Source organism: Lampetra planeri, chromosome 27, assembly GCF_965212315.1.
Source record: "Lampetra planeri chromosome 27, kcLamPlan1.2.h2, whole genome shotgun sequence".
Lineage (NCBI taxonomy): Eukaryota > Metazoa > Chordata > Hyperoartia > Petromyzontiformes > Petromyzontidae > Lampetra > Lampetra planeri.
Genome location: NC_136133.1, coordinates 5,257,638 through 5,271,310, shown reverse-complemented (window position 1 = coordinate 5,271,310; position 13,673 = coordinate 5,257,638). Strand labels below are relative to the sequence as shown.

Sequence of the window (13,673 nt, the reverse complement as noted above, 5' to 3'; positions counted from 1 at the left end):
TTTTATTGTTTTATATTAATATTATTTTATTATTTCCCTTCTACGTGACTTTACCGAAAGAACCAAGAATATGCATCCCTGCAGTCACGAAAGCTTTAAATCAGAGAGATGTATAATCGCTCTGTGACGTAGCTGTCCAAACATTACAACAATATGAACTCCAGAGCTTGGGGAAATTGTTGGCGCCCGTTCTGGCTGCCTTCAACTGCTCGTCTTGGGTTTCCCGTGGCCCTTGATTCATTCTCTCCCCAGATTTCACTTCCCAACCCGAGCCATTGATGCTTTGATACTTGGATTGCCTTTGTGCTGTTCGCCTTTTGGCGTTCTCTGGTCTAGCACTTGTGAGACAAGGCCATGACGGAGGCTGTCTCTGACGTAGGCCAAACTATTTCGGGGACAATGCGTGCATTATTATCAAAGCACGTTTCACCGCAAGCATGTATGGTTAATGCAGACTCGATGCCTTGCGATAGGTGTGTCTATTTGTTACCTGAACATCCAAATAGCCTCCTGTTTTACTGCCGGAAAAGGGTAAAGCCTATTCTTATCCCACCATTCTCTCCTTCTCTCTCTGAGCCAGGGGAATGCAATACCGAAGTGATCATTTACACCAAGAAGCCCCTGTGTATTGCGTTTGTGCGCATGCGTGTGTGTGTGTGTACGTGTGTGTGTGGTCGTGGAGCGGTTAGCGCGCTGCGCTACAAACACGGCTATGCCCCAAGTTCGATTCCCGGTCACGGCCAACCCCGGTGACACTTATCTGAACCGGTCCTGGGCCTCTCCCTTAGATCGACTCAGCCTCAAATTGCTACCTGGGTGCGGTGTGTAAAAACATCGCCACCGGGAAGACAAAGGCGGCCGTGCGTATTGATGGCCACCCACCCCCTCGTGTGCCGTGCCGGCTTTCATAGGTGCTACCCGCTAACAGCCCTTGCCCCTACAGTCTGTCACAGGCTTATACTGGGGATTACGAGACATCTCCTTTACCAGTGGCAAAATATAGTAATAGGTTTTTACCCTTTCAACTGGTACAAACACTGATACCTTTATACATTATCCCTTGTATAAAGGTTTCAGTTTTTGTACCAGTTGAAAGGGTAAAAACCTATTACTATCATACTGGGGATCTTTGCCTTCGTGTGCGCGTCACCGACTCGACCAGCGTCCGTACCTTGCAGAGACTCGTGCCGGATGGGGATCTCCTCCACGCAGTCGGCGGGGAACCAGCCGGTGCGTCCCTTCACCGTCCCCTCCCAGAAGCCGCCCTCGCCGATGCTCAGCACTGCGATGACAACAGGAGCACACGGGAGGGGGGGGGGGGTGCAGCACGCTGAGTCAAGAGCAGAGGTCGCAAACGGGTTTTGATTCCTTACCCGTACCCTGCCGCACCAGGGTCGCAAATGGGTACCCGTACCCGGCCGGGTACAGGTAGCCGTTCCCTACCCGTACCCGTACCCTACCCGTACCCTACCCGAAATGAGTGACAAACGGCTACTCACCAGTGACTCACGGCCTACCCGTACCCGTACCCGTCCGCACCAGGGTCGCAAACGGCTACCCGTACCCGGCCGGGTATGGGTAGCCGGGTATCGGGTAGGGTACGGGTATCGGGTACCCGGTTGCGACCTCTGGTCAAGAGTGACGATCGGGGGGAGGGGGGGGGCCCTGGCCAACGGGGTGTTAGGAGTCCGCCGGTGCACAGTCGAATCCTTCTTGAGCCACGTGAGAAGAATCACCGCACCTCACCCCGCGTGAAAGTACAACAGTGTGTCGGCCACACGCAACTATACCACCGTGGCTTTAAAATACAAAAAAGAATACGTAGGCAACGTTTTCGGGCCAATGGCCCATCTTCATGGCACATCGAAAAGGCCAGAGAGACGCGGTGGCTCGTAAGAGTTGGAGACTCTTATTCCATCGGGCATATAAACAGTTCCCTCAGAGTGGATTTTACTGGTAGGAACCTCCTGGTTACACCAGCCCACAGGGGATTATTGTGTCCGTCCGTCCGTCGTGCAGGGAGGGGCTGGGTGGGGAGGGAGGGGCTTGGTGCGGAGGGGAGGGTGGGGAGGGGCTGGGTGGGGAGGGTGGGGAGGGGCTGGGTGGTGAGGGTGGGGCTGGGTGGGGGGTGGGAGGGGTGGGGCTGGGTGGGGAGGGACTGGTCACCCCGTGGTGCCCTTATAAATCTCAACGTTTAACCTACTCACGCCGGTTTGTGCCCGCCCTCACAGTCGGCCATATTTGCGGAATACACCACGCCGCCGTTGACCCTGGCCATTGACCGAGCAATCCAACGTTCCTACCAGCTCCCTCGGCAGGAATGTGTTAAGTAACAGGCGAACCCTTCAAGAACTCCCAATTGAAAGTAAAAAAAATGTTCAATGCTGCTGGCACGTTGCGTTGAGTTGCAGAAGCTACGGAGGGCAATTGTGTTGTTGTGTGTGGCGATACTCTACGTTCAGGAGCTCAATGCCCACAATGTCGAGGTTTGCTGCTGCTGCTGGCCATGACGAGAGGGCTTCAGGAGAGAGTTTGCGTGGCTTTGCCGTTGAAGAGGCGCCGACTCGAACGCACTCAAGGCTTAGGACGGCAGATCGAGGGGGCATGGGATTATGGTCACCCCACCTATGTACAGATCCGACCGTGCCCGTCAAGTGCTCGCAGAGCTGCGTTGGCTTCCGGTCGACGAACGGACACGTTGTAGGGTCGCACTCTTTGCACGCAAAGTGCTCGCCACAAATGAACCAGAATGCCTCGCCGATCTCGTCACGGAACATAAATCTTCGGCTTTTGGCTAAGCCATCGAACAAAGATGGTCGCCGCATCGCACGCTTTGAGATGCGCTTCTGCGGTCGTCCGGAATGCTCTTCCGATATTAGCAAGCCACTGAAGCCGTGCACTTTTAAATCGAGAATGAAAACTCATTCCCTTAGAACTGCTTTTTGTGTTTAGTTCGATGTCCTTCCGCTGCACATGCGATTAGCACAGTTGGCTACGTACGGTGCGAAAGAAGTTTAACAACCTACGTACACACGTATTCGCCACTATTGCTGCGCAAGATACTGTACGCGTGAACTGGTCTCCGCCCTCACACGCGCAGGATTAGCACCACCACTGCCAATACATTTATCAACTCAACGACAGCAACAAAATCTTTACATTTTTTTAAAACAAAGTCTTGATTAAATTTCACACAACTCTGCAGCGGCTGGGTTTAAAAAGAACAAAACATGTGATTTCATAAAAATTAAAGTTTCTTCTTGGCATGCAACTCGTTATTTGTGTGGTGTAAAAATTCAAATTAAAAATTAACCGATCGCGTGGGCAGCGGTGCGTAAGAACAAATCTAAACGAGCTGGAAAAAGCCAATCCAATAAACGCTGCCTCCGTTTAGGCGGCGATTCCCCTGCATGGTGCACACGTAACAAACGTGGGTTTACGTAATAAAGAACACGTGTCTAAGTAACGAACAACGCGGCACACGCGCGCGTATTACGCCGGCTCGCGCGCAACCCTAACACGCAACCCTAACACGCAACCCTAACACGCAACCCTAACATGCCACCCTAACACGCAACCCTAACACGCAACCCTAACACGCAACCCTAATACGCAATCCTAACACGCAACCCTAACACGCAACCCTAACACGCAACCCTAACACGCAACCCTAACACGCAACCCTAACACGCAACCCTAACACGCAACCCTAACACGCAACCCTAACACGCCACCCTAACACGCAACCCTAACACGCAACCCTAATACGCAATCCTAACACGCAACCCTAACACGCAACCCTAACACGCAACCCTAACACGCAACCCTAACACGCAACTCTAACACGCAACCCTAACACGCAACCCTAACATGCGTGCGCGGTAATTGCGCTGGTCCGTCAGCCGTAACTGTGATCGTTTTAAATGTCAGAACAAAAACTAAATCGTGAACAATTGTTGCCACGTGGTTAAGTCACGTGTGGCCGTTGTTAACGGCAAGCTGGCTAAGTTGTTTCATAGAGATTGGCGTTGTTTGATTTCGATTTTGTTTTTCGATTTCATGAAAACACGTCACGTGTCCTTGGACTGCAATGAACGGATGGATGATTTGCTTACCTTCCCTATACCTTGCGCTCCTATCGGGTTTTTTTTTCGACGTGTGTTGCACTTCTTTCGCATACGTACATAGCCAACTGTGCTAATCGGAGGTGCGGGATTGTTTGTTGTTGTAACAACAAACAATCCCTTCAGAGCTCATCGGATTTCAACAGAATAACACAGATTCTGATTCTGGATGAACATATATCCTGGGCCTAGCAATACATAGCCCATCAGCAGCTCCCTTCAAATACAACCCACAACCTGCGCCATCAACACTGCCGCTAACGGAGATGAGAGTGCGGTTCACGAATGTTTTCGCAGCCACTTGACCGTCCCGTTCTCTCTACCGAGTAAGTAAATGAAGCAGCATCCTCGACTCCCGGATGCCCGTGTTCGCTCCACTGTTCTGCGCAGGATCTTGAGATGTGATTGCATGGAGATGCTCTGTAAATCAGTGTCCATGTGAATTCATCATTGGCCAGGATTAAGTGTATTTAGGTTTTGGCGTGGGGTCACGATTAATACACAAGCACGATTTCAAACTTGTGGCCCGCTGAAACTAAACTATTAAAACTATAATATAAACTAAACTATTAAACTACTTATTTTATTTGACCAGGTAAGGCCCACTGAGCTATATAGCCCTTTTTCAGAGGCGACCTGGCACACAAAGGATAGCTCAATAAAGTGGCTTATGTTAACATTTTCAGCAGCCAAATACTATAAACGCGTGACGTTCATTCTAAATGCGGAGGGAAAAACCGGAGGACCCGGAGAACAATCCGTGCGACCACGGGAAAAGGTTTTGCCGCAAACTCCAAATATACAGCAGCAGGCGTCAGGGCGGGATCGAACCCACGCCCCTCCTGTACACCAGGCGAGGCAGTTAACATCTCCTAGCCACCGAGGAGACCTCCTTCACCGAGGTGAAGGAGGGACGCTTACGCGGCCCACTAACTCATCTGGCTTTCCCATCATTGCTCTGAAACTTAAGTGACAATATACATCAGTCACTCAGGACCATCGATCTGTAGTCGATACTGGGGTATCGATTGTGATGCTGTCGCGGTTGTCACTGTCAGCACGCTGGACTTGCAATCCAGAAGTCACCGATCTCTCGCTGCGGCAGTTTATTATATATATATATTAAATGTACCAGGTAGGGCCCACTGAGCTACATAGCTCTTTTTCAGAAGCGACCTGGCCATCAACAAGTAAACCCGTAAAAACAAAGTTTTTCACTATAAATCCTTTATATGCGTGGCGGCTAGAGTCCTCTCGTCCTCTGGCTTGAGATGGCTGCCACCTATGGGTCAGATGATTGTCTGCCAGTATTAAGCAATTGGTAATTAAATATTTAATTTGTTTTCCCTAAACAGTGTAAAATTTTGGGAATTTTTTTTCACGAACATTAATTGTCTCGCACAACGAGTCTGTGTGGAAAATGTCAGCTCGAATGGATCACGGGAAGTGGGTTAAAAAACGACCGAAAGATTTGCACGGTCGTAAGCAAGCACGCAAGCACGCAAGCAAGCAAGCACGCAAGCAAGCAAGCAAGCGAACTTAACATAAAGGATTTAAAAATGATAGCTCAACGAATCACCACGTGGACATTCATAGCAGCAGCCAATCACGAAGATCCCCCCCCCGCGCCCCTCCCTACTACCTCTGTCCACCCGGCAAGATTAAAGTCTAAACGCCACAGTTAGCCGATGGGCAGGCAGGTCACGTACGGTTGGGGTGAAGCGTGGGCACTTCCCAACTCTCCGGAGCTCTTTTCGATTTAAAGCTTTCGTGACTGCAGGGATTCATCTTCTTGGTTCTTTCGGTAAAGTCACGTAGAAGGGAAGTAATACAATAATATAAATAAAACATAATAAAATAATTCTCACGACGTTTCGGCCACAACGCAAGTAGCCGTCTTCAGGTGAAGAATGAAACACCGCCAAGCTTGGAGTGTATATATACGCTCCAAGCTTGGCAGTGAGAATTATTTTATTATGTTTTATTTTTATTATTTTATTACTTCCATTCTACGTGACTTTACCGAAAGAACCAAGAAGATGAATCTCCGGAGCTCCCTCTCGTGGAGGACCGCTTCCGCCAGCGGTGTCCCAAGAGCCAAGCAATTGCAGGGGGCTGCACTCTTTTACCTGTACCTGGGGTTTCTTTTTTTTAATGACGTATCCGGGAGTATTGATTATCCTTAATCTCAAAAGATGCCTACGCGTCCAATTGCACGCGTACGAATCGATGATTTTTCTATTTCGTAGGCGTTGCATGTAATGGGATCACGTGACCCGCTCCTCCCCCCTCTCAACCCAATAGAGGCTGGCGCGACATTCACCATTTTGCCACAGGGGAATCGATGCTTCGGACCTCACGTGACGTACATCACGCTCAGTTTTCACTCTCCGCCTTGGGAGTCTGATTTCATCCACGGATCTTCAACTAGCGTGCATTTTTCTTAATTTTATCCGATCACCCCACAGTTCCTTTTTATCCGTAGGTTTTTGTTGTTGTGGTTGTTGTTGTCTTTTATTCCATCATTCAAGTCTCATCCACTCCTGCAACTCCTGGGAGCCACGTGCTGTGTGGAGACCCGATCTGCCAAAAACTTGCCTGGCACGCAACCCCCGAGGTTTCTACGACATCGTCACCCTTCTCAGAATCTCAACAACAACAACAAAAAATGAATTGAGGTCGTCCTAAGGTCGGGTGCCTCTTGCCGCTGAGTCGTCAATCACGTTGGGCGTGCGTTGCAACACAACGGGCGCCACATTCCTTTAACCCCTTTCCCATTCCGATGACGTAACTGTATCGGGACCGAGGCTCCCAACGGGGCCATGTGGCACGGGTTGGCGCCAGCTATCATAGAGCGGCGGTCGTGTCGCTACGGTTCTCTGCGGTGAGTACGACGTCTTTAAAAACGACGGCGCTGCGCCTCTCTAAGTAAAATGTAACGCCGAACCGCTTTGCGCGTTCCGAGATTCGGCGGTGAACGGGACACGCACACCCTGCAAACTTGCAGACATCTCGGAAGGGGAAAGGGTTCGTATATAGGGGACCACAGAGCTTGGGCAATTGTTGGTAGCGCTGGTTCCTGCTCGTCTGTGGTTCCTCCTCGCAGCGCTGCGTTGTTCCCGAGCGAATGTTGTGCGGCGGGGGATGTTACAAATTGCCACTCTTATTGCGTCTACAGGCACTTGGTGGGTTCACCGCACGTATGAGGTGAAGGGGATCATTTGTGATTTCATTTCTCTTCTTTTCATGTTTGCTGCACCATGGCCTGCTGTGATGACAATGCGGCGGACACTTTCTCTCGTCGTGTCACCGCATCGCGCACTTTCAGGTGCGCTTCAGGTGCGCCGTCTGGAACACTCTTCCTTCCGATATGAGCCAATGGAGCAATGCACTTTTAAATCGAAACTAAAAACTCAATTCTTTAGAGCTGCTTTTCGTGTTTAGTTTGTTGTCCTTCCCCCGCACTTCCGGTTAGCACGGTTGGCTACGTACGGTACGGAAGAAGTTCAACGTACAAACAAAAACAAAGATCCCCCCCCCCATATAGCCATAACAGACTTTTGGGGAAAGTGCTGTTAGCGAGTAGCACCTCTGAAGGCCGGCACTCTGCACGAGAGGGTGGGTGGCCAGCACCGCGCCCGGCTGCCTTTGTCTCCCGAGTGGGGGATCTTTACATACCATACCAGGTACTTATTTGAGGCCGAGTCGACCTAGGGGGGAGGCCCAGGACCGATTCAGATAATTATCGTCACTTGGTGTTGGCCGTGAGCGGGAATCGAACCCGGGTCGACGGGCACGTAGCGCATGGCGCTAAACCGCTGCACTAACCGCTCCCCCACAACATACGCATACAAAATACACACGCACGTACGCACCTGCGCACGTGCGTACGCGTGTACGTACGCGTCCCCTCGCCGAGTAACCCGACCACGTGCGGGCAAACTCCAAAGCTGCAGCCGCGGGCGACCGAATTCCGTCGCGACACCGCCCCCCGCACAAATTCGTGACGGCGGTGACGGCTTCCAACATGTGCGCTAGCCCAACCGACCACGTCAGGTGACCCGGGGTGATTTATGTATTCAGCTTCGAGAACGTGCGGCTTCTCCTTGCTTCTTCGTGTTTGCAGAACAAATGTGCAGTCGATGCATCGCTGTCAACCCCTTATCAGTGCCCGAGCTTATTTCAGACCTTTTTGGTCACCACTTGCCCCTTATACGTCGAAACGTGCATCCTACAAAGCGCCATCACAAGGGAGAAACACAAATAGACACTCACCACTAGTACACTCACCACTACACTCACAACTAGTACACTCACCACTAGTATACTCACCACTACACTCACCACTAGTACACTCACCACTACACTCACAACTAGTACACTCACCACTAGTACACTCACCACTACACTCACCACTAGTACACTCACAACTAGTACACTCACCACTAGTATACTCACCACTACACTCACCACTAGTACACTCACCACTACACTCACAACTAGTACACTCACCACTAGTACACTCACCACTACACTCACCACTAGTACACTCACCACTAGTATACTCACCACTACACTCACCACTAGTACACTCACCACTACACTCACAACTAGTACACTCACCACTAGTATACTCACCACTACACTCACCACTAGTACACTCACAACTAGTACACTCACCACTAGTATACTCACCACTACACTCACCACTAGTACACTCACCACTACACTCACAACTAGTACACTCACCACTAGTACACTCACCACTACACTCACAACTAGTACACTCACCACTAGTACACTCACCACTACACTCACAACTAGTACACTCACCACTAGTACACTCACCACTACACTCACCACTAGTACACTCACCACTAGTACACTCACTACTACACTCACCACTAGTACACTCACCACTAGTACACTCACCACTACACTCACAACTAGTACACTCACCACTAGTACACTCACCACTAGTATACTCACCACTAGTATACTCACCACTACACTCACCACTAGTACACTCACCACTAGTATACTCACCACTACACTCACCACTAGTACACTCACCACTACACTCACAACTAGTACACTCACCACTAGTACACTCACCACTACACTCACCACTAGTACACTCACCACTAGTACACTCACTACTACACTCACCACTAGTACACTCACCACTAGTACACTCACCACTACACTCACAACTAGTACACTTACCACTAGTACACTCACCACTAGTATACTCACCACTACACTCACCACTAGTACACTCACCACTAGTACACTCACCACTACACTCACCACTAGTACACTCACCACTACACACCTGTCAACCCCTTATCAGTGCCCTAGCTTATTACAGACCTTATTGGTCATCCCGTGTCCCCAGGGCCGGCCCGAGGCATAAGCGAACTAAGCGGCTGCTTGGGGCCCCCTGGCCACCAGGGGGCCCCCGAATCGTTTTTTTTTTTTTTTACAATTAAATAACTTAAACAAGTGATATAAATGAATTAATGTCATTGGAGGATAGATTTAAGTCTCTAAGTGAGGTTAAAGAGAACTTTGGAGTGCTGCTCAATTTTAGGGAGCTAGATCAAAAGGTCCGGAGGGAACAATGTGAGCTTCTTGGGGAAAAACTCTCTTGTGGAGAGGAGGCTGATATTGATGGTAGCGCACTGGCAGTAGAGATAGAGAGTCTTCCTGAACTTCCCCAAACTATGATGACTGCCTTTGAGCTTCTCACATACCTCTCACAAAATGAGATGTGTGAGCTTTACCCAAATCTTTGGGTAGCTCTCAGGATAGCCTGCACTCTGCCTGTGTCAGTTGCCTCAGCAGAGAGGAGCTTTTCCAAGCTCAAATTGATAAAAACATATTTGAGATCATCAATGGCCCAGGAAAGACTAAGTGGACTTGCAGTCATTAGTATTAATAACAAAGTTGGCCAAGCAATACCATACAATGATGTCATTAGTGACTTTGCCTCCAGAAAAGCTAGGAAGGAACGATTTTGAGGTCATTGTTGTACAGTTGACATTGTTGAACCCTTGCTGTTCTTATGTTTGCTTTCATTATTTAAGTATCTTTTTTTTTGTAACATTCTATTTTTGATTAGATTAATGTTTGTCTATTTTGGTTTTATTTAAAAGATTGCACATTTAATGCACATTTGCAAATAATTTATTTAATATGTTTTTTGTGACCGTTTGTATTCAGAAGTTTTAATAAAAGAGTGAAGTATTTTAAGTGTTGTTTTTATTTTTTATTAATACATAACCTCACTGTATTCGTTTATAATATTCGCTATAACATTATAGTGTGACATTTGTGTCAATAATCTTCTAGCACAGATGAGTCTGCGTGGTGGGAGGGGGGCCCCCAAATCAAATTCTGCTTAGGGCCCCCAAGAGGCTCGGGCCGGCACTGCGTGTCCCGTATAAATCTCAACGTTCGTCCTACAAATTCCCAGCACCGGGGAGAAACACACACAAAATAAACACATTTGATGTTTTACTCAATTTCCCTGAACAAACCGTATGGGTTCACAGGTGTGATTAATATACCTCGTGTCTTGGATATTGTTATTGGCTCTAAACCCACATATTTGCTAATTCAATAACACTCATGCAATCAAACTAATGTGGGACGTATGAAACATGTTTGGCAGCAGATTGCCCGGATTATTTTCTCGGGAAGGGGGGGGGAGTCTGTTTGATGTGCTCTGCTGTTCGTGCTTTGTAAGCGGAACTGCTTTGTTTTTGGTTCACAAATATGCTTTTTCTTACATTTAATCAAATATCAGGACGTTGAATTGTGACCCTGAATCGCGCCGACTCTCTGTATGTTGAGAGGAGACAAACCCCTGTTGGGTACGGCACAACCTGAGCATTGGCATTAGGGAAGTATGTGTCTCCTTCAGTCTCCCAGGGCTTGCTCCGTCTCTTTGTCTCTCCATCTTTCCCTTTGTCTCTGTCTATCTCTGTACCTGTCCCTCTGTCTCGCTTTGTCTCTCTACATCATGGGACCTCCTCTGCCAGGACCAAAATATGATAATAGGGTTTTCCCATTTTTTCTGGCAACAAAACAGTTGTGTTAAGATGTTAAAACACCAAGCTGAAACCTTTTACAAGGAATCATGTCTGCATTAACCACAATGCTTGTGGTCAGAATGCAAACAAAAAGCACACTCTGATAATATATGCATTGTCTTTGAAACGGATTGGTCCACACCAGAGACAGCTTTCTTTTGAGCCTCGTCTCAAACGATGTTAGACCAGAGGACCAATCAGTTTCAAGGACAATGCATATATTATCAGAGCACGTTTTTTTGTTCGCATTCTGACCACAAGCATTGTGGTTAATGCAGACATGATTCCTCGTGAAAGGTTTCAGTTTGGTGTTTTAACATCTTAACACAACTGTTTTGTTGCCAGAAAAAGGGGGAAAAGCCCTCTTGTCTCTCTTCGTTTGGCTTTGTCTTCTAAATAAATCTGGCCCACGTCTCGCACTCCCCAGAAACGGCATCTCGCACCCCCAGCGGGTGGCGTGCACCCCCAGGTTAAGATCCACTTCTGCTACAAAGATGCCCTTAAATTGACACCTCAAGACAGCCAATATTAACGTGGACGCATGTCAGGAAATGTCAAGCCAACGGTAAGCAGTGGAGAAGTGGCTGCTGTGGCCGACTCGGTCGAGAGGGCTGAAGAAAAAGAGGGAAAGAAAAAAATCTTCCTGTCGCTATCATCAACACCGGCAGCAGCTGCTACGCCACAACACGAATCCCATTCAGCAGACGAAACAGCGGCTCCGTGCCCGCAGTACGGCCGATGCTTCCGCTCAAGGGCTGGTGGCTCTCGTCCCACGGGCGCGCAGGAAGATGCCGCCGCTAGCTGTTCTCCGCAATCATCGCAGTTTGCGGTGGACAGCCGGGGAATGTCTCCCACTGTCACTCTGTCTTCCTCCGCGCGTCGCTCTGTCTTCCTCCGCGCGTCGCTCTGCGCCCGTCTGTCTCCGAGCCGCCGCGTCTCTTTCTCGCCGTCTCTCGACGTGCTCATGCGTCTCGCCGTATTCCTCGCCCTGTCTCTCCGCATCACCGCTCTGTACCTCTTCGTCTCATTCTCTCTGTGTCTCTCGCTTCATCATCCGCTTGTGGTGGTGGTTGTCATTGTTGTTGTTGTCAGATCTCCCTTTCCCTCAGCTGATCCACCCCCATTCCTGTATCACCCCCTGGCCTGCGCGAGCACTTTGTGCCACAGTGGTGGGGGGTGCCCCGAGCAGTCACGTGACTTCTGGGGCGCCCATGCTGCTGTAAATATTCTGGCTCTGGATGTTTGGGATTTGATCCAGTCTTGCCGAACGCGAATGCCGAAAAGGTAAGGCCGAGAGAAAAAAACAAACCCGGCCGCACCTTCTAACGGTAACAGGTCTCTCATTACGATCGTATCGATTTTAACACTTTAATACAATTTTTTTCCAGCCCCCCCCCGCACCCACCCAGTATGTTATTTATTTATTTATCCGTGGACATGACATGACCGAACCAATCAACTTTCTGTCACCCGTCTCAAAGATCTGATCTGACCGGTTCCTGCACCGCTCATCAGCTCGCCGTGAGGGTGATCTTAACAAACCCCGCATCGAAGGGGGGAGGAAGAAGGCGGGGCGGGGGGGGGGGCAGCGAAGATGGGGAGGGGGTAAGGGGGAATACCTCATTAAGCGTAATACATCAACATTTCTCAAACTTCAGCTCTCTCCTCGGTTGGTGTAATAAAAGTGACGGAGTTTCTGGGCGCAGGGACTCGGACGATGCTGTAATTGATACGACCTTCATGAGGCCTGCGCGCTTCACGCTCAAGGTTGTACAGCTGTCCGACTTCTGTATTTACGTCTGATTGAGTTAGACCTCGAACGACCCGGGAGGAATCGTGCTGATCTGTTGAGCGGAGGTGGCACGGCGGGTGCATGGCGGGGGGGGCTGTGAGTCCACTCGCTTCAGAATCTGAATATTTATACTGGCAGGAACCCACTGGTTCCACCAGCCCACAGGGTATTATTGTGTCCGTCCATCGTGCAGGGAGGGGCTGGGTGGGGAGGGAGGGGCTGGGTGGGGTGGGGAGGGTGGGGAGGGGCTGGGTGGGGAGGGTAGGGAAGGGCTGGGTGGGGAGTGTGGGGCTGGGTGGGGGGTGGGAGGGGTGGGGCTGGGTGGGGAGGGGTTGGTCACCCCGTGGTGCCCTTATAAAACTCAACGTTTAACCTACTCATGCCGGCTTGTGCCCGCCCTCACAGTTGGGCATATTTTCGGAATACATCACGCCGCCGTTGACCCTGGCCATTGACCGAGCAACCCAACGTTCCTACCAGCTCCCTCCGCAGGAATGTGTTTTACACCGGAGGAATCCGATGAGCTGTGAAGCTTTTTCTATCACAGATGTCACAAATGATAGCTCAACGAAGTGGCTCATTGCGTGGAAATGTATAGCAGCCAAATACTCTAAACGCGTGGTGATGTTGATTCCAAACGTGGAGGAAAAAACCGGAGGA

The 13,673-nt window shown here is 49.7% G+C and overlaps 1 protein-coding gene across 1 annotated transcript in view; it reads right to left on the bottom strand.

The window, feature by feature from the left end:
- The window catches only part of LOC144728062 (SH3 and multiple ankyrin repeat domains protein 2-like), a 370,189-nt gene that overhangs the window by 82,559 nt on the left and 273,957 nt on the right, over positions 1-13,673 (bottom strand). Inside the window, exon 15 of the mRNA XM_078607344.1 lies at positions 1,172-1,282. Within this exon, the coding sequence (XP_078463470.1) occupies positions 1,172-1,282 (111 nt within the window). The remainder of the gene's footprint in view (positions 1-1,171; positions 1,283-13,673) is intronic.